Here is a 24,643-nt window from a genome sequence, read left to right on the forward strand (position 1 = left end):
TTGCCACAGGGAGTACTTGTGGAGAGCCCATTACTATTTCACCAGAGGTTACATGGAAAAGTTTAGCCTCTCTCTGAAATGTGTTTTCTGTTTGTTAAAGCAGAGGTTGAAGAAGTGAGCTCTCAGATTGTTTTTCTCTTTAGCATTTGATTTGATCTCTTTGTCACCCATCGTGTGTGTGTGTGTGTGTGTGTGTGTGTGTGTGTGTGTGTGTGTGTGTGTGTGTGTGTGTGTGTGTGTGTGTGTGTGTGTGTGTGTGTGTGTGTGTGTGTGTGTGTGTGTGTGTGTGTGTGTGTGTGTGTGTGTGTGTGTGTGTGTGTGTGTGTGTGTGTGTGTGTGTGTGTGTGTGTGTGTGTGTGTGTGTGTGTGTGTGTGTGTGTGTGTGCGTGCGTGTGTGTGCGTGCGCTATATGCATGCTTAGCAGCTGCCTGTGTTTGTCATGTGTTGTAGTACATACAGTGCAGTATTTCCATCACCACACTCAGCAAGTGAATGCTATATGACACCATCTAATTTGTTAAATAGGGAGACCGTCCAAAGCAATCCACACACATGGCAGCATGAACAAATGTACGCGCACACACAAAACACACACTCAGTCTCACACACACATACTGTATGTAAACAAGCACACCTCTCTATACAGGTTCTCCTCCTGACTGCACAACCTTTAACTTCTTAGATTTCTCAATCTTCTTTCATTAACTAGCTTCTATCTCTTCTCTCTTCTTTTTCTACTACCTTCCCCACCTACTCGACTTTGGACCCTGTAGATTCGGATTAACAGGGAAGTAAGTACTTCACTGCTCTTTCTTCTGTCTGCCATCCCTTTCTTTTCCCTCTTTCCCATGCAGTACATCCCTCCTTCAAAATTCAAACTCTTCAGTCTAGTGTTTGGGAGCCTGGATTCAGAGTTGGCACAAAGCAAGCTGCTCCAAGGTGTCACAATGTTCAGATTGCAGCAGAGTGAAGAAACTCTGAGGGTTGCCATCTCTTTTCCTTTTATCTGCCATTGAATCTTAGATGTTTGTCTCTTTCTTTTCTCTACCATATCTGAATAAAAGACAACCACTAAGTAAAGAGGAATGCACGTTTGAAGGAGCTCCCATATCTGCTGAAGACGAGACTGCCTTGTGGCCCATTGTATTTGTGACCTGTAAGCATATAGAGCTGTGTCATCGTCACCATACCCACTGGCATGCCCTGTCATCTCCAGCATGTGACAAGTGTCTCTGTGTCATTATATTTATTGTGCTTACATGAGGTCAAAAATCAGGAGGTTACGGTTGCCACTATGACTGGTTGAGGTGCGTGAATGCCATGGACATGCTGATTGTGCTGCCCAGGGCCCCAGCGAATCGTGGGTAGTTGGGCTCACTGCACCCATTCAATGTGACAGTCATTCATCTCCATTACACACTTGTCCCTTTTGCGTTTCAATGCATATACCTGCATTTCTGCACTTTTTTTTGAGGGTGACACAACAGATGCCAGGTTGTCTTTCTAGGGGGAAGTAACAATGAGTTATGTTCTGTCGACAAACTACTTCTTATAGCCTACTTTACAGTGATGTGGTCCCCGCCTCTTCACGGCATCGTCACCCATAAACATTATTTGATATAAATGGTCTCCTGTTGACTCACTGCACTCAAGTTGTCTTCATCTGAGAAATCATTGTGGCTATGAATATAAATGTGTCTCGATTCAGGGTTAAGTAGCAAAATTAGAATTCGTTTTTATTTTTTTATTAAAAAAATATTTGTACCCCCTTTTTCTCCCCAATTTCATGGTATCCAATTGTTAGTTACTATCTCATCACTACAACTCCCGTACGGGCTCGGGAGAGACTAAGGTTGAGGGTCATGCGTCCTCCGAAACACAACCCAACCAAGCAACTCAATGCTTGGGTGCTGCCTGCTGTAGTGCCAAGTTGGCCCCTGACAAGGCTAGCCCTGGCCCTGAATGATGCCACAGGAAGTACTTGTGGAGAGCCTGCTTCTTAACACAGCGCGCATCCAACCTGGAAGCCAGCCGCACCAATGTGTCAGAGGAAACACCGTGCGACCTTGGTTAGCGTGCTCTGTGCCCGGCCCGCCACAGGAGTCTCTGGTGTGTGATGAGACAAGGATTTCCCTACCGATTTCCCTACCGGCCAAACCCTCCCTGGACGACGCTAGGCCAATTGTGCGTCACCCCACGGACCTCCCAGTCACGGCCAGCTGCGACTGAGCCTGGGCGTGAACCAAGAGTCTCTGGTGGCACACTGCGATGCAGTGCCCTATACCACTGCGCCACCCGGGAGGCCCTGAATTTGTGTTTTTTACATTGGATAAAAGTAGAGACTCAGAGCTAGAAAATGGGATATCATACAGTACAGTTGAGGAACAATGGGAAAGTTATTCTGCTTTGAAAGTTGATACGCTTGTAACCTCAATTTTGAGAATATGGCACTTGAATATTTTGGTAAACCTACTGGAGAGCTCTTCTTTGTCTACACCCATTCAACATCGTTCTCACCCTCTTAAAACTTAGCACCACCCTTCTCTTTAAGGATTCACATGTGAGGCCACGTACTAAACATCCAAAGATTTCAAGACTAAAGGCTGGTTTATACTACAGGTGTATTCATAAATTCAATCTGGAGTGCCAGAGTGCACCCTGGGCGTTTGTAAACTCAGAGTGTTGTCAGATTGTCCGTTTGTAAATTCAGAGCGTTTTGCTCTCTGAGCTTTCAGAGTGCTCACTGGACGCTCTGCCCGAGGAGTAGGATTGATCCGAGTGTTTTGACCTAACAGCAGTCAAGCTCACAAGCTAACTGGCTAACATTGGCTAGCTTGCTAGCTACTTCCAGACAGAGAACAGCTCACTCAGACCATTTTACTCGCCCTAGCAGAGCTGGTTAGACTGTTTTTGTTATCCAGAGCGTTGGTGACTTCGCTGCTGGCAACAATTGAATCACGATTTTTTGCGAAAAAAGGAAGCTCTGAAATCAGAGTAGATAGCCGGAGCGAATGGTTCTAACCAACCAGGTTCAATGTTAGCTTGTTAACATTAGGCTATAACTATCAAAGCAAATGGCTCTGAGATACAAATAATATTACTACACAGATCATAAACGTAGCGTTTGCTAGCAAGCCAGCCAGCTTATGTTAGCTTGCTAGCTAACAGTACGCTTTAACTTGAAATGAAAATGACTTTCTAACAAAATTAGAATTCTGTGTGTTCTCTTTTCGACTCCCTTTGCTTATTTGCAGTCAAAGGCCAGAATGTTCTCCATCTCCTTAGCTATCATACTCTAATTCCCCCGGGCATTCCACTGATTTCAAAACTCGGTCCTCCAGAAAGTGGAGATCAACACTTTGATATCGTTCAAAAAAGCAGTGTTAGATTTTTAAAAAAGAAAATAAATGTGAAGTAGTGATGCACTACAAACACCTAGGTTCCTGAAGCGAGTCACATATATTTTGTGAATCCCTTTTTTTCAACGTTGCTTTTTCCTCTTTTGGTTGAGCACCGCATCTCCACTGTATCTAGATACCCCTCCCCATACACACACACACACACAAAAGCTAGTCTCAACTTACTGTTGCGAGTTAGAAAAGTAGAATACACAAAGTGCATTTTCAAAATTAGGTTGTGCATCAGCAGTTATTCTCGTTATCCCAGTCACTGATAGTAAGTCAATTAGCCCATGTCAGCTAAAAGGTTGTAGATCGTTAAGTTAGTTTAGCAGCCAGCTATTTAAACTTGTTATCGTGGTTGAATTACCAGCCTCCATTGATTTTGTTAGTCAGTCTCACTGCTAACATTTCTCACCATCCTATTGCAACATGTGTAGAATTGCAGGAAATTATCTGTAAAACGGTTCATTTTTTTCTCTCCGCCCAATGGCTAAATGTGTTGAATTACAGTAAATGTGCTTTAAAACTGTACTATTTCCTCTATATCCCATTGCATTTTTTTTTTATAATTGTGCAAAATGTGCTAAAACGTGAAAAAAAATCTGTATTTTGGAGCAGTAAACCAACTGTGATAATACAAGGAGAACGTATTATTTTGTGCATTGTGTTGAATAATGAAATCAGATTTGCTATTTTTATGGGACTTAAACGTAGCGTAGTATCCTGAAAAGCATAATTTCGATGGGCAAAGTGGATGTTCTGAATCACTCTGGGACTACAGTCTCTCTCTCATCTCTCTCAATGCCAAACAAAGTTTTGTGTTGTCTCATTCTGTTATATCGTAACCATGTTTGTTGTGACGTCTGTGTGGGGGGATTTGCACACGCTTTTAGAAGTTGATGACAGCTTTTAGGTAAAGCCTGACATGCGATGGAACTCTTTTTCTCAGGCGTCATAATTAGTTGTGCTTTTAGGAGGGGTTTATTTAGCATGCACACCAAACTGTGGGCATACTTGGGTGTCTGACGGCACACCATATTTTCTCTGGAATTTTTGTGAGTGGTGTTGGAATGACAGGAAACATGATGTTACTGAGGGAATTGGACAGTAGTGAGAAGGAAGGGTGATCCGTGCTAGAAGAGAGGGAGGGAGAGAGGAGAAGGAGGGAGGAGAAGGTGAGAAAGCGCTGTCTGAGGCACAGATAGCTTACTCAGCATGTCATCCCTGTTCTCTTTTTCAGGGCTACCATCGATCCAACCACTTCATAGCCACTCAGGGTGAGTATTCCGCCATGTCTGGAGTTGGGTGCATGTGTGTGTTTTTGTGTGATAATTCGAGGTTGACCAACCTACCCAATGAACTTCCACATAGGATCTAGCAACAGTGACACATCATGCTCGTGTACACATCAGTTTCCTTTTTGGGTGCGTGCATATTTGGACGTTGTAGATACACACCCTAGCATCAGTTAAACCCTCTCCTAGTAGAGAGAGAGAGAGACTCATGATCTGTTTCACCTGTCACTTCTCATACTGAGCCACTGTTCGCTGGCACAGACCAATAAACACTGCCATGAAGCACTGTACAGCACAACGTTAATTATAGTAGGGCATGTGACCTGACCAGGAAAAACTCTTTGGCCCTACTTATAACCTAGCTGCATGTACCTTGATCCTGTGTCCAAGAAAAGTGACTTAGTACAGTAGTATCGGGTCACGTGGTCAGGAAACAATCCAGGCCCTAGTCATATTGATAATTTGTATTTACAGCAAACTGTTTTTGACTGAGATGGATGATGTGGTGGTTTTACCTTTCTGTCCCATAGGGCCCAAACAGGAGACAGTGTATGACTTCTGGAGGATGGTGTGGCAGGAGAACTGCTTCAGCATCGTCATGATCACTAAACTGGTAGAGGTAGGCAGGGTGAGTCTCACACTCACACCTCTCTCCTCATACACACCTATCCCCAGCACCATTGCTTCCATCTAGCCAGCAATCCATCCATCCAGTCATAGACTTCTTATTTATATATATATATTTTATATATATATATTTTATATATATATATTTTATATATATTATATATATAAGCACAAAAGGGGACACAATTCAATTTTCTCTACTGTGTTCAGGTCCCTTACTATTTGCTCAGACAGACATCATTGTTAGAGCAATTGAAACGCCAGCAGAATGTAAATACTATAGTGAGAGTCCCATTTTTTTCTTCTGAAATCATAAACATAGACATAGTTGTTAAGATGACAATGTTTCTATCAATATAGGTACATCAACTTTGCTGTTCCCTCCTAGCGCTGGATTGTTTGTCAGCTGACTCAAAATAACATCTAACCTAAATTAAAAATGACTAAATCCTTTGTGCCTTAATGGAAAACATTAGTGGTGGCCCAGTTCTAGATATTATGTTCCCCATCATTAAAGACTACTATATTTACCACCTCTATCTATGGAAGAACTGGTTGATTTTGTTGGAGCTGAATGTAAGTATAATTGTTCTGTGTCTTCTTTCCTTAAATGTATTTCATGCTGAGCAGTAGGTAGCATAATTCACCAACAAGGAACACTGGTTGGTCAAACACATTTCTGTGACTATCATTGTATGCACATTTGATCAAATGTTATTTGTCCCTGTTGACCAGGTGAAATGCTGTAAATACTGGCCTGATGACAGTGAGATGTATGGAGACATCAAGATTACACTGCTGAAGACGGAAACACTTTCAGAGTACACCGTTCGTACTTTTGCCATGGAGAGGGTAAGTCCAACCATTCTGCACATGTTTTGACATTGAGTCAGTCTACGTCTAAGACCAATATCACATGGCTTTTACTTATACAGGACAAATCCCAGCTACTACTAAGCATCTTTCCCACATTCTTTCCTTATTTTTGGTTTCTTATGGCTTCACTGCTTAGACATACCATGATGGCATTGTTTCTTCAGCCGGCGTTTCCAGGCAGTTTTCGATTAAAGAGTCTGTGGTGTTTATCAGTCCAACTGAACAGAACCAGCATTCAATCTGTCTCAATTATGAGGTGCTTCTGTTGTGAATGCATCCTACCCAGAGAACATGGCTCCCTTAGCCCTATTTGACTCTGTGATAAAGGCACTTAGCTGACAAATAGCAGCCTGTCTCTGACTAGAGAGAGGTGATAGTAAGAAATAATACTCTGGCTCTATGGTTCTTTTCTCTCCTTTGTTACTGAGTTGGCCCCTGTACCAGTCTCCTTCCCAATACTCATAAACATTGCAGAGACCGCAGCAGTTGGCATACGCTGAATTGAGTAGACAGTGTCTTACTTCCTGATGATGCATAAATACGATGTAGAGAGATTAGAATAAACAACAGCTCCTGATGTACAGACCGATGTGACTCAGAGACGATGATCATCGAAGGCCCTCTGATTAAATATGCCTGCAGTGAGAGGATTTAATAACTCAAGCTACTTAAACCTCCCCCCCTCTCTCCCACACTGCTGAGGCACTGCTGCTTCTACAATGACAGCGCCTGCACTTGAAGTGTTCGTTGCTCTCAGTGGACCATCCTGTCAATCAACACCAGGGTTTATCCATGGAGCAGCTCAGAGCAACTCTGCGGATTGACAGTGGCACAAACACAGCATTATTGTTTCACTGTTGCCGCCACTCTCCGTGGGAGCACTACTGTACGCCACTTATCAAGCAGAGATTTTAGGAGAAGTTGACAGTTTGTTTTCAATGAGCCTCGTCTTCTGAGTACATTTTTTTGGGGGGGATCTCTCTCTCTCTCTCTCCAAATATTTTCTTTACTTTGTCAACTCGGCTCAGAGGAGGAAATTACAGTGATGCGTCTGCCGCCTAGTTCCCCATTGAGCACGAGCCTCCTCAAGCTCAGAGTAACAGAGTAAAGCCTAGATCTGGCTGTCAGATTGCAGCTGGAGTTAATGTTACATCCATGGTGGAGAGTTAAACACACATGGGGATTCCAGTCCCACAGGACCATGTAGTCCATGCTTCACTGTAGCTATACTCAACAATAGTGTCAATTTGTTGCTGGATCTATGCTGGACTTTTAACAAGTCACATAATAAACTCAGCAAAAAGGAAACTCTCACTGTCAACTGCGTTTATTTTCAGAAAACTTAACGTGTAAATATTTGTATGAACATAACAAGATTCAACAGCTGAGACATAAACTGAACAAATTCCACAGATATGTGACTAACAGAAATGGAATAATGTGTCCCTGAACAAAGGGAGGGGGGTCAAAAGTAACAGTCAGTATCTGGTGTGGCCACCAGCTGCATTAAGTACTGCAGTGCATCCCCTCCTGATGGACTGCACCAGATTTGTCAGTTCATGCTGTGAGATGTTACCCGACTCTTCCACCAAGGCACCTGCAAGTTCCCGGGCATTTCTGGGGGGAATGCCCCTAGCCCTCACCCTCTGATCCAACAGGTCCCAGACGTACTCAATGGGATTGAGATCTGGCCTCTTCGCTGGCCATGGCAGAACACCGACATTCCTGTCTTGCAGGAAATCACACACAGAATGAGCAGTATGGCTGGTGGCATTGTCATTCCGGAGGGTCATGTCAGGATGAGCCTGCAGGATGGGTACCACATGAGGGAGGAGGATGTCTTCCCTGTAACACACAGTGTTGAGATTACCTGCAATGACAACAAGCTCAGTCCGATGATGCTGTGACACACCACCCCAGACCATGACGGACCCTCCAAATCGATCCCGAGTACAGGCATCGGTGTAATGCTCATTCCTTCGACGATATACACGAATCAGACAAAACCGCGACTTGTCAATGAAGAGCACTTTTTGACAGTTCTGAATGGGTCCAGCTACGGTGGGTTTGTGCCCATAGGCGACGTTGTTGCCGTTGATGTCTGGTGAGGACCTGCCTTACAACAGGCCTACAAGCCCTCAGTCCAGCGTCTCTCAGCCTATTGCAGACAGTCTGAGCACTGATGGAGGGATTGTGCGTTTCTGGTGTAACTCGGACAGTTGTTGTTGCCATCATGTACCTGTCCCGCAGGTGTGATGTTCGGATGTACCGATCCTGTGTAGGTGTTGTTACACGTGGTCTGCCACTGCGAGGATGATCAGCTGTCCCTCCTGTCTCCCTGTAGCGCTGTCTTAGGCGTCTCACAGTACGGACATTGCAATTTATTTCCCTGGTGACATCTGCAGTCCTTATGCCTCCTTGCAGCATGCCTAAGGCACGTTTACAGAGATGAGCTCAGACCCTGGGCATCTTTCTTTTGGTGTTTTTCACAGTCAGTGGAAAGGCCTCTTTAGTGTCCTATGTTTTCATAACTGTGACATTAATTGCCTACCGTCTGTAAGCTGTTAATGACTTAACGACTGTTCCACAGGTGCGTGTTCATTTTTTGTTTATGGTTCATTGAACAAGCATGGGAAACAGTATTTAAACCCTTTACAATGAAGATATGTTTAGTTATTTAGATTTTTATGAATTATCTTTGAAAGACAGGGTCCTGAAAAAGGGACTTCTTTTTTTGCTGAGTTTACTTTGCATGGATTCACTCTGTGTGCAATAATAGTGTTTAACATGATTTTGAATGACTGCCTCGTCTCTGTACCCAACACATACAATTATCTGTAATGTCCCTCAGTCGAGCAGTGAATTTCAAACACAGATTCTTCCCCAAAGACCAGGGAGGTTTTCCAATGCCTCGCAAAGAAGGGCACCTATTGGTAGATGGGTATAGAAAACATACATTAAATATCCCTTTAATTACACTTCCATGTCCTCCCTAACTCAGTTGCCAGAGAGGAAGGAAACCACGCGGGGGTTTCACCATGATACCAATAGTAATTTTTTGGGGGGGGGGATTTTTTAAATTTTACCCCCTGTTTCTCCCTAATTTTGTGGTATCCAATTGTTAGTAGCTACTATCTTGTCTCATCGCTACAACTCCCGTACGGGCTCGGGAGAGACGAAGGTTGAAAGTCATGCGTCCTCCGATACACAACCCAACCAAGCCGCACTGCTTCTTTACACAGCGCGCATCCAACCCGGAAGCCAGCCACACCAATGTGTCGGAGGAAACACGTGCACCTAGCTTCCTTGATTGCACTGTGCCTGGCCTGCCACAGGAGGCGCTGGTGCGCGATGAGACAAGGATATCCCTACCGGCCAAACCCTCCCTAACCCGGACGACGCTCTGCATATTGTGCGTCGCCCCATGGACCTCCCGGTCGCGGCCGGTTATGACAGAGCCTGGGCCCGAACCCAGAGTCACTGCGCCACCCGGGAGGCCCAATTTTTACTAACCTAATTGACAGAGTGAAAATAAGGAAGTATGTACAGCAGGGATGTTGCTAAGCCTATTTTAGGGGGTTCTTGCAGCCATGTCCATTGAGGGTAAAGTGCTTGGGCCACTAAGCAACAATAGTGTCATTGACCGCTTTGCCACCTTTCAAAATAGGAGGTACACTTTGATGCGTCCACCCACAAAATAAGCATCAAAAGAGAGAAGCAGAAAGGAGCAGTTGCGTAATATAGGGTGTATTATTTGTTTGGGAACTTCCTATTTTTATCAGATTTGATTCCTAATTCCTTTTTATTTTATTTAGCTCATTAGTTGAATTTAGTTTTGCCCCATTGTGGATGATACTGTTTTTTCTAATGGTATAATATGACCTGCATGTGTCTCTCTCTCTCTGTCTGTCTCTGTCTGTCTGTCTGTCTGTCTGTCTGTCTGTCTGTCTGTCTGTCTGTCTGTCTGTCTGTCTGTCTGTCTGTCTGTCTGTCTGTCTGTCTGTCTGTCTGTCTGTCTGTCTGTCTGTGTCTCTGTGTCTCTCTCACTCTCTCTCTGTCTCTCTCACTCTCTCTCTGTCTCTCTCACTCTCTCTCTGTCTCTCTCACTCTCTCTCTGTCTCTCTCTCTCACTCTCTCACTCTCTCTCTCACTCTCTCACTCTCACTCTCTCTCTGTCTCTCTCTCTCTCACTCTCTCTCACTCTCTCTCACTCTCTCTCACTCTCACTCTTTCTCTCACTCTCTCACTCTCTCTCTGTCTCTCACTCTCACTCTATCTCTCTCTCACTCTCACTCTCACTCTCTATCTCACTCTCTGTCTCTCACTCTCTCTCTGTCTCTCTCTCACTCTCTCTCTGTCTCTCTCACTCTCTCTCACTCTCTCACTCTCTCACTCTATCTCTGTCTCTCACTCTCACTCTCTCTCTCTCACACTCTCACTCTCACTCTCTCTCTCACTCTCTGTCTCTCACTCTCACTCTCTCTCTCTCACACTCTCACTCTCACTCTCTCTCTCACTCTCTCTCTCTCACTCTCTCTCTGTCTCTCTCTCACTCTCTCTCTGTCTCTTTCTCTGTGTGTGTGTGGGACTTTCATTTCTTTATTTGGATAGAATTTAAGTAAGTCATATTAGATAGGTGTCAAACATAAACTAAGATGGGTATACTTTTAGCCAACCTTGACCAAAAATAACATTATTTTACACCCGTTGTTACTCTAAAATACCTGATGAAGAGACATTTTTGGGGGCTTTCAAAAAAATCCTGGGGGAGTATGCCCAGACCCCCTAAAAGAGGCTTAGCCCCCTATCGATGAATCTCTAATGACTAAAGTAATACTGATAAACATGTGACAAAGCAATTAACATTTTGTTCGGAATACAAAATGTTCCGTTGGGGTCAAATGCAATACAACACATTACTGAGTATCACTATTCATATGTTCAAGAATATTGCTGGCTGCAGCATGTTATGGGTATGCCTGTAATCGTTAAGGACTGGGGAGTTTCTCAGGATAAAAAATAAGTGGAATGGCGCTAAGCACAGGCAAAATCCTAAAGGAAAACCTGATTGTCTGTTTTCCACCAGACATTGGGAGATTAATTCACCTTTCAGCAGGACAATTTCAGTTGGACAGTATCTCTTCACAACTGGCTATGTGATTATTGCAGCTCAATGTAACATTTGTTGACAATTTCGATACCTTTTGGAAACAAAACACGTTTTAGATAGAGGATGAGATCCACCCAAATCGTTTGTGTTCCTGAATCCTTTCACAACATTATAAGGCTGCGTTGAGACTGACTTATCAATGACCCATGCCCAGCTCAGTTAATCTCTACCATTGTGATGCTGAGTTGTCATAAGGTTTCAGAAAATGTACAATTATACCAGGGGCGTTGGAATAACCTAATTTATTTCCCTCTTACTGCCCTGAATGCCTCTGCTGATCCTACAGCTATTGTATGCAGTAATCATGTTTTATATTGTTAGCACTGAGATGGTGTGCTCTAGTAGGACGTTCGCTGTGTGGCGCTTACCCTGCGCTAACATAAAGAACATGTGCACATCTACTGCTGCCAAGCTTCCCAGTAAAGCATTGAAAACAAGTAAACAATTAGCCCACGTAAACATATGTAGATTAAGAAACAAGGTTCATCATGATATCAATAATTTTCTAGTAACGGATGACATATTCTATCTCTGATATACTTGGATAATATCTTTGATACAGTGGGAGCAATACAGGGTTATAAACATTTACAGAAATGCCAGTAGTGTTTATATTCAGAACCACATTCCTGTAAAGCTTAGAGAGGATCTCATGTTAAATACTGATTAAGTAATATTGCTACAGGCTAATCTGCCTCACCTAAAGCCCATTCTTGTGTGAAGCTGCTATAGACCACTAAGTGCTTACAGTCAGTATTTGTATAACATCTGTGAAATATTTGATAATGAATGTGATACAGAGAGGTATATTTTCTGTGCGATTTCAATATTGACTGGCTTTCATCAAGCTGCCCACTCAAGAAAAAGCTTCAAACTGTAACCAATGCCTTTAACCTGGTTCACGGGTATCAGTCAACCTACCAGGGTAGTTACAAACAGCACAGGAATTAAATCATCAACATTGATCACATCTTTAGTAATTGGTTTAAAGCGGTATCCAAATCCATTGGATGTAGTGATCACAATATAGTAGCCATATCTAGGAAACCAAAGTTCCACATGCTGGGCCTAATATCGTGTATAAGAGGTCATACAATAAGTTTTGAAGTGATTCCTATGTTGTTGATGTGAAGAATATTTGTTGGTTCGTGGTGTGTAATGAGGAGCAAACAGACACTGCACTTGACTCGTTTATGAAATTGCTTATTCCAGTTACTAATAAGCATGCACCCATTAAGAAAATGACTGTAAAAACTGTTAAATCCCCATGGATTGATGAGGAATAGAAGGTTGAGAGGGATGAGGCAAAAGGAATGGCAAATAGATTTGGCTGCACCACCGATTGGCAAACGTGTTGCAAATTTAAGAAATCATGTGACTAAATAGAATATAAATTACACTATGACACAAAGATAAATAACATGAATATTGATAGTAAAAAGCTTTGGCGCACATTTAAAATGAAATTTTGGGGAAAAAAGCAAACTCCGCTCATTAAATCAGATGCATCGTTCATCACAAAACCAAATTATATTACTGACACTACACATCCAAGTACATCTGACCAAATGATGAAAGACAAGCATTGTAATTTTGAATTCCTTAAAGTGAGTGTGGAAGAGGTGAAATAATTATTGTTTTCTATCAACAATTCCAAGCCACCGGGGTCTGACAACTCGAACGGAAAATATATGAGGATTATAGCGGACGACATTGGCACTCATATTTGCCAAACTTTCAATTTAAGCCTAATAGAAAGTGTGTGCATCCAAGCCTGCAGGGAAGCAAAAGTAATTCCGCTACCAAAGACTAGCCAAGTCCCCTTTTAATGGCTCAAGTAGCTGACCAATCAGCCTGTTACCAACCCTGAGTAAACTTTTGGAAAAAATTGTTTGACCAGGTACAATTTTACAGTAAATAAATTGACGAGAGAAACTGAATATGCATTCAACTGAAATGTGTCCTCCACATTTAACCCAACCCCTCTGAATCAGAAATGTGTGGGGAGCTGCCATAATCGACATTCACGTCTTCAGCACCCAAGGAATAGTGGATTAAAGCCTTGCTCAGGGGCAGAACAACAGATTTTTACCTCATCAGCTTGGGGATTCGATCCAGCAACCTTTCAGTTACTGGCCCAATGCTCTTAACCACTAGACTACCAGACTTTCAGCAAGTTTATAGGGAAGGACATTCAACAAGCACAGCACTTACACAAATGACTGATTGGCTGAGAGAAATGAATAATAAAATGCTTGTGGGTGCTGTTTTGTTAGACTTCGGTGCGTTTTTTACGTGATCGGTCATAGTCTGCTGCTGGAAAAAAACGTATGTGTTATGTATGGCTTTACACCCCCTGCTATATTGTGGATAAAGAGTTACCTGTCTAACAGAACACAGAGGGTGTTCTTTAATGGAAACTTCTCCAACATAATCCAGGAAGAATCAAGAATTCCCGAGGGCAGCTGTCTAGGCCCCCTACTTTTTTCAATCTTTACTAGCGACATGCCACTGACTTTGAGTAAAGCCAGTGTGTCTATGTACAGTGGGGCAAAAAAGTATTTAGTCAGCCACCAATTGTGCAAGTTCTCCCACTTAAAAAGATGAGAGAGGCCTGTAATTTTCATCATAGGTACACTTCAACTATGACAGACAAAATTAGAAAAAAAATCCAGAAAATCACATTGTAGGATTTTTAAGGAATTTATTTGCAAATTATGGTGGAAAATAAGTATTTGGTCAATAACAAAAGTTTATCTCAATACTTTGTTATATACCCTATATACATTCAAACTCAATATTTCACAATTTCTGACATTTAATCCTAGTAAAAATTCCCTGTCTTGGGTCAGTTAGGATCACCACTTTATTTGAAGAATTTGAAATGTCAGAATAATAGGAGAGAGAATGATTTATTTCATCTTTTATTTCTTTCATCACATTCCCAGTGGGTCAGAAGTTTACATACATTCAATTAGTATTTACTAGCATTGCCTTTAAATTGTTAACTTGGGTCAAATGTTTCGGGTAGGCTTCCACAAGCTTCCCACAATAACTTGGCTGAATTTTGTCCCTCCTCCTGACAGAGCTGGTGTAACTGAGTCAGGTTTGTAGGCCTCCTTGCTCGCACATGCTTTTTCAGTTCTGCCCACAAATTTGATTGAGGTCAGGGTTTGTGATTGCCACTCCAATACCTTCTATGCCTTGGAATACAAACCTAAAACACAAGGCCAAATCAATACTGGAATTGCTAACCAACAAGATAGTGAAAGTTCCTGAGTGGCAGAGTTACAGTTTTGATATAAATCTACTTGAAAATCTATGGCAAGACCTGAAATGGTTGTCTAGCAATGATCAACAACAAATTTGACAGAGCTTAAAGGATTTTGAAAAGAATAATGGGCAACATTTTGCACAATCCGAGTGTGCAAAGCTCTTAGAAACTTACCCAGAAGGATTCACAGCTGTAATATCTGCCAAAGTTGCTTCTACAAAGTATTCACCCATGGGTGTGAATACTTATGTAAATTAGATATCTGTTTTTGATTTTCAATAAATGTTCTAACATTTCTAAAATCAAGTTTTCACTTTGTCATTATGGGGTATTGTGTGTAGATGGGTGAGGGGGAAAAAAACATGTTTAATCCATTTTGAATTCAGGCTGAAGGCTCTGTAACTCATCTAATCTTTTTATTCTTCTGATGTTGTATTTCCAGAGGGGCTACTCCGCTAAACACGAGGTGCGTCAGTTCCACTTCACGTCCTGGCCGGAGCATGGGGTTCCCTACCACGCCACAGGCCTGCTGGCCTTCATACGGCGGGTCAAAGCATCCACTCCCCCTGATGCCGGACCCGTGGTCGTCCACTGCAGGTACCAGCCTCCAATCAACGCACACTGCAGTACACCACTTCCTGCTAGCTGTCAATACTCATGTAACCGTTACTACTTTGTTTTTAAAGCTTAGTCCCAGTGGGCAAAACTGGTTGAAATGACATAATTGTAATCAGTTTTACATAAAACTTTAATCATTTTACGTTATGAGTAGGACGCTATATCAGCCAGTTTTACCTGCTATGGTTAAAGCCTTGTATAGGGGAATTGCATCCATCCCTAGCCCTGATTCTATTATTTTCATGTCACCCAAAAAGAGAGAGCCAAGAGTTGCTTTTTGACCCTTATCTGTACACTGTTATTACAGTATTGTATGTGAAGGCTTGTTCTAAAGGGTCAGAGTTCAGTGAGAGTGACATGCTGTTCTCCCTGTGTCAGTGTGGGGGCGGGCCGCACAGGCTGCTACATCGTGCTGGACGTCATGCTGGACATGGCCGAGTGTGAGGGCGTGGTGGACATCTACAACTGTGTCAAAACCCTGTGCTCACGACGCATTAACATGATCCAGACAGAGGTGAATGGGCTAGTCTACAGTATATAATGATATTTCTCTCCCGCCACCCTTCCACAACTCATACTCTTTCTTTGTGATGCGGTCCTATGTTCTTTATGTTCTAACTCTCCCTGTTCTCTCTTTCTTATCTCTCTCCCTCTCGCTTTCTCTCTAACACCCCCCCACCCCATCCTCTGTACCATTCCTCGCCCACTTTCTTTGTGATATCATCCTATGTTCTTCATGTTCTCTCTCTCCCCTCTCTCTCTCTCTCTCTCTCTCTCTCTTCTTTCTCTATCCATACCCCGCTCCCTCCCCCCTTTCTCTCTATCTGAAGGAGCAGTACATATTCATCCATGATGCCATCCTGGAGGCTTGTCTGTGTGGAGAGACGGCCATTTTGGTGAATGAGTTTGCCCTCACCTACAAAGACATGCTGCGGGTGGACTCTCAGAGCAACTCCTCCCAGCTACGAGAAGAGTTCCAGGTCAGTCACACACCGGAATGGAATAATTTACCTTCTGTTTCGTTGTGAAATACTATTTGTTTTCAGTGACTTCTCAGAAAAGGTTAAGACTAAACAACACAACCCCAACCTAGAATACTAAATTGAAGCACTGTTGGATATTATGACTTTGTTGCTAGTGGACTGGTGGGGATCAGACAGAAGTTGTGTCTGACCTGAAGTCAGTTGATGTAACGATGCTGGATGGTTCAGAAGCCCAGCACATTGTAGCAGAAAACAGGACAATTTAGACTGATTAAAACGGCACTCTTGTGGAAAAATACAGTCAATCACTAAGTGGCACAAGCTCTTAAAAGTCAACAGATGGTGTAGAGAGAAAGGAGTTACAATGCGGAAGAGCTGACAAAAAGGTGCATGTGTGCACATCAGAACCAAGGTGAAAATAGTTGTATTTTGTAGTTTATTTGAAAATACCAACTTTTCAAATATTCAAGGTTATCGAATATATTTTATGTAGAGTTTAAACTAAAAGTAAACTATTTTCCTTGATATTCAAATTACAGGTCTCAGAAAAACAATTTAAGTATTTTGATATGTTTCAGAAAACCAAATAATATTTGAAGATATGAATATGAAGAGATGAAGATATGCAAGTTATTTAAAAACTAAACATATATATTTGATGTCAAACATTTGATAAAGACTGAAACACTTTTACAACTGTACAACTTCAATTAAAGGCAGCATCTCAAATAGCTGCCTGTCCCTTTTAATAGCCTGGCAACGACACACATTTCAGCAAATAAACGTGTCTAAATTAATTATTTACGAGGTTACCATGAATTACCATGAATTGTTTGAGGTTAAATGTTAGATATGTTACATTACATAATTCGGTAATGACTTGAAAAGTTTTTATCTCCAGTAAGAAACAGCTAGGCATTGGCTGCTAACAGCTGAGAACTGCTAGCTAACTGGCAAGCAAAAAAGTTGTCAACAACTTTGGTTGTACAGACCCCCAGAAATCGTCCGATCGCCCTCTGTTGTTTTGTTTATAGAGGAATACTAAGACAAAAGAAACGTGACCGTATATAAATGAAAACAGATTAGTGCAGGAAAAAAATAATAATATATATAATAGAATGATGGAAATTAATGCTGAAATTAAACGATTAACCATACAAATCAGCAAAAGCGGTGTGCATTAGACACCTGGCTCAAATAGACACCTGGCTCAAGTAGAAGCCTTCCTCTGATAAGTAAACTTTTGTGTTCAGTGATTTAATCAAATAAGTTTTACGGTAGTTGAATTAGTATAAATATATGATCATAAGTACATGGTTTGGATAGGTCTTAGCCTACAGCTAGAATAAAATGCACGAGGGACATTAGAGTAGACCACTTTTGCTGCTTCAAAATGAACAAGACATATTTTTATAATGAGTGAGACATAAAGTAATATAGTAACTTTGATTATTACAATAGCAACATTGTTGTTACATAGGACTTTGGAAATTGCTTAATAATGGAATTGTTACAGTGGAATAAGGAACAGTCACTATTTCTCTTGTGTACAGTAGTGACAAACTCTCAGCTAATTGCTCTGCAATTAAAAAACTATTACCAAAGTATTATGTAACAACATGCTAATATCTAGGAAACCCAAAGTTCCAAAGACTGGGCCTAATATAGTCTATTATAGGTCATGCAAGACGTTTTGTAGGGATTCTTATGTTTATGATGTAAAGAATATTTGCTGGAATTTGGGGTGACTAAACTGCTTGGAGTAACCCTGGATCACTGTCATGGTCAAGACATACTGATACAACAGTAGCTAAGATGGGGAGAAGTTTGTCCATAATAAAGTGTTGATCTGCTGCCTTAACAACACTATCAACAAGGCAGGTCCTACAGGCCCTAGTTTTGTCGCACCTGGACTACTGTTCCATTGTGTGGTCAGGTGCCACAAAGGAGGACTTAGGAAAATTGCAATTGGCTCAGAACAGGGCAGCACGGATCGCCCTTAAATGTACACCAAGAGCTAACATTTATAATATGCATGTCAATTTCTCCTGGCTCAAAGTGGAGGCGAGATTGACTTCATCACTACTTATATTTGTGAGAGGTATTGACATGGTGAATGCACTGAGCTGTCTGTTTTACCAACTGGCGCACAGCTCGGACACACATGCATACCCCACAAGGGATGTCACCAGAGGTCTCCTCATAGCCCCCAAGTCCAAAACAGACCATAGGAGAAGCACAATACTACATAGAGCTATGACTACATGGAACTCTATTCCACATCAAGTAACTGATGCAAGCAGTAGAATCAGATTTTAAAAAACGGATACAAATACACCTTATGGAACAGTAGGGACTGTGACGAGACACAGGCACAGACATGCATAAACACACACGATAACATACACACTATACACACACGTACATATGGATTTTGTGTTGTAGATATGTGGTAGTAGAGTAGTGACCTGAGGGCACACACTTAATGTCTTGTGAAATCTGTTGTGATTGTGTTGTAATGTTTTTTAAATTGTATAAACTTCCTTAATTTTGATGGACCCCAGGAAATATAGAATATTTAACAGATGTTATTGCGGGTGTAGCGAAATATTTCTGTTCCAACAGGGCAGTAGTATCTAACAATTCACAACAATACATAGAAATCTAAAAGTAAAAGAATGGAATTAAGAAATGTATAAATATTAGGACCAGCAATGTCGGAGTGGCATTGACTAAAATACAGTAGAATACAGTATATACATATGAAATTAATCAAATGGTATGTAAGCATTATTAAAGTGACCAGTGATTCCATGTCTATGTGCATAGGGCAGCAGCTTCTAAGGTGCATGGTTGAGTAATGGGGATCCATAACAAATACAAATATTTTGCTGCTCCGAAAGTAATTACAGTTTATTACACAGGCACAAATGGTTGTAGTCACCTCCAAATTAACTGTTCGTTCCCACAGCAAAATTGTTCTGGGGGAACAAATAGTTACTCTACTACTTAAAAAAATATTTGAATAAAGATCTATGAAAATTAATAATTTTTTTAAGGTCTGGTGCAGGTGTATGTACATCAGTGCATGAATGTGAGCGTATGTATGCATGCCTGCCTGTCTTCTTGCATGTGTGTGCATATGCATATGTGTTTGCGAATGGCTTTTATAAGTGTATGATTGTCATTCAAATCTCCCATAATTTGTGGGAAGCTGGGAATGTGATGGTCTCAGAGCACTTTATTTGATTCTGATTAGGACAGAGGAGCACCAGGTGTGTTCCCACATGCATTAATTTCCTTTCTTAGCCCTCCAAATGGTAATGTCTACTGACTCTACTATAAGAGCAGCAGCATAGATTCAAGGTTTCGCATTTCAAAGTACTGCATTTCATACTGAAATAGGCCCACACGCATCCCCCCATTTAAGTTTTAATTTTCACGTGCACAAGTATAGTGAAATATTTTCTTGCAAGCGCTAAACCCAACAATACAGTCATCAACAACAATGTAATCCTAAAAATAACATAAGGTAGAACAAAATCACATGGAAATTAAGAAATAGGAAGAACACAAGAAAGTAAGCATACTATCTACAGGGTCAGTCAGTTCCAGTACCATATTAACAATGTGCAGGAATACTGGAGTGATAGAGGTAGATATGTCACTTTAGGGGTAAGATGACTAGCCATCAGGATATATGATAAACAGAGTTGCATGTGCATATTATGTGTGTGTGAGCAAATGATGAAGTGAGTGTTTGTACGTGTTTTGAAGTGTCGGTGTGCATGAGTGTGTAAGGCCCTGTGAGTGTGCAGTGCAAAAATAAAATAAAAGGGTCAATTCAGATAATCCATGTAGCCATTTTGTTAGCTCTTTAGTTACCTATTTAGCAGTCTAATGGCTTGGGGATAGAAGCTGTTCAGGAGTCTGTTGGTATCAGACTTGATGCACCGGTAACACGTACAGAAGCAGAGAGAACAGTCTCTATGGCTTGGGTGGCTGGAGTCTTTAACGATTCTCTGGGCCTTCCTTTCACGCTGCATGATATAGAGGTCCTGTACTGGGCTGTCCACACCACCCTTTGTAGCGCCATGCGATTTAGGGTGGTGCTATTGCCATACCAAGCAGTAATCAGCCAGTCAAGATGCTCTCAATGGTGCAGCTGTATAACTTTTTGAGGATTTGACAGCCCATGTTAAACATTTTCAACCTCCTGAGGTGACTGTGAGAGTGTGTGGACCATTTTAAGTCACACCAAGGAACTTGAAGCTCTCGACCCGCTCCACTGCAGCTTCCCCACCCCCCCCCATAGTCAGGGATCAACTCCTTGGTCTTACTGATGAGGGAGGTTGTTGTTCCGGCACCACACTGCCAGGTCACTGTCCTCCTCCTTGTAGGCTCTCTCATCGTCGCCGGTGATCAGGCCTACCATCGTCATGTCATCAGCAACTTGATGATGGTGTTTGAGTCGTGGGTGAACAGGGAGTACAGGAGGAGACTAAGCACACACCCCTGTGGGTCAGTGGGGCAGAGGTGATGTTGCCTACCCTCATCACCTCCGGTCAGCCCGTCAGGAAATTAAGGATTTAGTTGCGGACAGAGGTGTTCAGTCCCAGGGTCCTAAGCTTGATGACGAGCTTCAAGGGATCAATGATGTTTAACACTGTAGTCAATGAACAGCATACTCACATACTGTGCCTCTTATCTAGGGTTGGTGATGGCCGTGTGGAGTGCAATTGAGATTGCGTCGTCTATAGAGCTGTTGGGGTGATATCCAAATTGGAGTTGGTTTAGGGTGTCTGCGATGATGGAGTTGATGTGTGCCCACAACTAGCCTCTCAAATTGAGGTCGACCGAATAATCGGAATGGCCGATTAATTAGGGCCGATTTGAAGTTTTCATAACAATCGGTATTCGGCATTTTTGGACACCGATCATGTCCGATTATATTGCACTCCATGAGGAGACTGCGTGGCAGGCTGACTACCTGTTATGCGAGTGCAGCAAGGAGCCAAGGTAAGGTGCTAGCTAGCATTAAACATATCTTATTAAAAACAATCAATCTTAACATAATCACTAGTTAACTACACATGGTTGATGATATTACTAGTTTATCTAGCTTGTCCTGCGTTGCATATAATCAATGCGGTGCCTGTTAAATTATCATTGAATCACAGTCCACTTCGCCAAACGGGTGATTTAACAAGCTCATTGGCGAAAAAAACACTGTTGTTGCACCAATGTGTACCTAACCATAAACATCAACGCCATTCTTAAAATCAATACACAAGTATATACTTTTAAACCTGCATATTTAGTTAATATTGCCTGCTAACATTAATTTATTTTAACGAGGGAAATTGTGTCACTTCTCTTGCGTTCTGTGGAACAGAACAGTTTGGGCTGCCTGGCTCATTGCGAACTGTGTGAAGACTATTTCTTCCTAACAAAGACAGCCAACATCGACAAACGGGGGATGATTTCACAAAATCGCATTTGCGAAAAAAGCACAATCATTGCATAAATGTACCTAACCACAAACGTCAATGCCTTTCTTAAAATCAATACACAGAAGTATATATTTTTTTACCGGCATAGGATTTAAAAGAAATTCATGTTAGCAGGCTATATTAAACTAGGGAAATTGTTACTTCTCTCGCATTCATTGCACGCAGAGTCAGAGTATATGCAACAGTTTTGGCCCCCTGGCTCGTTGCGAACTAATTTGCCAGAATTTTACGTAATTATGACATAACATTGTGCAATGTAACAGCAATATTTAGACTTATTGATGCCACCCGTTAAATAAAATACGGAACGGTTTCATATTTCACTGAAAGAATAAACGTTTTGTTTTCGAAATGATAGTTTCCGGATTTGACCATATTAATGACCTAAGGCTCGTATTTCTGTGTTATTATATTACAATTAAGTCTATTATTTGATAGAGCAGTCTGACTGAGCAGTGGTAGGCAGCAGCAGGCTCGTAAGCATTCATTCAAACAGCACTTTACTGCATTTCCCAGCAGCTCTTCGCAATGCTTCAAGCATTGCGCTGTTTATGACTTCAAGCCTATCAACTCCCGAGATTAGGCTGTCAATACTAAAGTACCTATTAGAACATCCAATAGTCAAAGGTATATGAAATACAAATGGTATAGCGAGAAATAGTCCTATAATAAATAACTACAACCTAAAACTTCTTACCTGGGAATATTGAAGACTCGTGTTAAAAGGAACCACCAGCTTTCATATGTTCTCATGTTCTGAGCAAGGAACTTTTACATGGCACTTTTACTTTCTTCTCCAACACTTTGTTTTGGCATTATTTAAACCAAATTGAACATGTTTCATTATTTATTGGAGACTAAATTGATTTTGATGTATTATATTAAGTTAAAATCAAAGTGTTCATTGTTTATTCAGTATTGTTGTAATTGTCATTATTACAAATATATATATATATATATATATATATATATATATGTATATATATATATATATATATATATGTATATATATATATATATATATGTATATATATATATATATATATGTATATATACATATGCATATATATACATATACAGTGCCTTGCGAAAGTATTCGGCCCCCTTGAAAGTTCAAGGGGGCCGAATACTTTCGCAAGGCACTGTACATACATACATGCATACATGCATACAAGCATGACATCACAATCAGAACGGCATCTGTAATCAGATGACATCTGTACAGATGAGTGCTACAGGGTGTCATGTAAATATCTTCCCAGCTTGAAATAGTTCCAAATCGTTCTGATTGTGATGTCATGTTGTAAACATTTTCACAACATGTTCCCAGTCAATAATTGCATGAGTGATGGCTGAGCTTGTTTCTCTCACATCCCTTCGCCCTGGATTTATCTAGCTAACTAGCATAATTAGCTGTAAACTGGTCGAGATGGCTTGTTCTCAGAGGTGTGCAGTTTTAACTTTTTGTATAACTAGCTAACTAACAAATATATGCACTGTCAATCGAAAACGTAGCGCCCAAGTCATTGCATTCGCAAAAAGTCTCTCCTTACATTAACCCTCAGCACTTCGACGCACGAGTCCGGGTATTTATATGCTGACCTCATGCCTCAACAAGCTTCTGATTGGTGAGAGTCAATACTCCTGGCCACCATTGATTGGCAGATGTGTAAAGCAAATGTGTGTGCCCACAGAACAGCTTTTCAAGGGAGGGTGTGAGAGAAACATCCGCAGGAGCTCAGCCATCCACCTAGAGATGCATGTGCAATAATTGAGCTGGGAACATTTTCACGCTGGGAGAAATTTTTACATGACACAGGGCAGTAGTCATTGTTGCATGAAGCCATAGAGTTCTTGGGAACAGGAATGACGATGGTCATTAAAACATGTGGATTACAGACTAGAACAAATGACCGTGAATATGCCTGCCAGCTCTGAGTACGCGTCCTGGAATACCATCGGACCCCGCGGCCTTGCGGGGGTTTACATGATTAAATACCTTACTCACGTCGGCCTCGGGAATGCGAGATCACCCAGTCCTCTGCATTGGTGATGGCCCTCACACCTGGCACACTTTAACTGTTTACTGTGTTTTTCCTTATACAATCCATATCAATTATGCCACTTTCATTACTTGACGATTTATTACTTAGGCTGGGGGGGAAAATGTGGTCTTTGATTACAGGTTGTTAGTTCTTTCCTAAATTAGATGGTCATGTGAATCCCTTTTGATCCTGTAATTCACCCAACTGACATTCCTTCTGAAAGGATCCATGCAATGTATGCCAAGTGCAACCTCAATAAAACCTCTACCTATATTTTGCTCATGCCGTATCTATCACAAAGCCCAGATAGAGTGAATACCAGCCAGTATCACTAAGATCAGCATTTCCTAGATTATTATTGTTGTAGTGCATTAATGATCCAACTATTATGTTCATATTGTTTTATGTCATTAGTGGAATGCTTGTTAATGTTCCTCAAAGGGAATAGGTGCAAAATATTCAGTTTTACGTTTGTTTTCCCAAAGGTTCATAACATTTGTGTTCATTATGTTCATTATGCATGAGGCTGGCCTAATTTTTCCAATTTGTTTTTGAACTCTATGACTATTTCAGAGTGATGTTAAGCTATTTAAAGATGCTTCTAACTGGTATTGACAGAGAATAATGAGTGGCCAATCTGTCACGGGTATTGACAGAGAATAATGAGTGGCCAATCTGCCATTTGCACGCTGTTTCTCCACCCCCACTTCCTCCCCTTCTCTCTGTCCACCTCCATCAATTCCCTCCTTTCCCTCTTTTTTCTTCATCACCTATTTTTATTTCTGGTACTTCATCTCATCTCACCTCTCCTCACCTCACCAATCTCATAAATTCTCCCTCC

General features: G+C 41.5%; 1 protein-coding gene across 12 annotated transcripts in view; it reads left to right on the forward strand.

Moving 5' to 3' along the window:
• The window catches only part of ptprub (protein tyrosine phosphatase receptor type Ub), a 350,658-nt gene that overhangs the window by 309,027 nt on the left and 16,988 nt on the right, over positions 1 to 24,643 (forward strand). For 5 of the 12 annotated variants that reach the window (XM_031793031.1, XM_031792998.1, XM_031793042.1 and 2 more), the window contains 7 exons: positions 774 to 791; positions 4,642 to 4,678; positions 5,227 to 5,324; positions 6,059 to 6,175; positions 15,086 to 15,240; positions 15,640 to 15,775; positions 16,092 to 16,241. In XM_031793031.1, coding sequence (XP_031648891.1) covers positions 774 to 791; positions 4,642 to 4,678; positions 5,227 to 5,324; positions 6,059 to 6,175; positions 15,086 to 15,240; positions 15,640 to 15,775; positions 16,092 to 16,241 — 711 coding nt within the window. The remainder of the gene's footprint in view (positions 1 to 773; positions 792 to 4,641; positions 4,679 to 5,226; positions 5,325 to 6,058; positions 6,176 to 15,085; positions 15,241 to 15,639; positions 15,776 to 16,091; positions 16,242 to 24,643) is intronic. The other 7 variants (XM_031793036.1, XM_031793040.1, XM_031793015.1 and 4 more) reach the window with 3 other exon arrangements.

Source organism: Oncorhynchus kisutch, linkage group LG2, assembly GCF_002021735.2.
Source record: "Oncorhynchus kisutch isolate 150728-3 linkage group LG2, Okis_V2, whole genome shotgun sequence".
Classification (NCBI taxonomy): domain Eukaryota; kingdom Metazoa; phylum Chordata; class Actinopteri; order Salmoniformes; family Salmonidae; genus Oncorhynchus; species Oncorhynchus kisutch.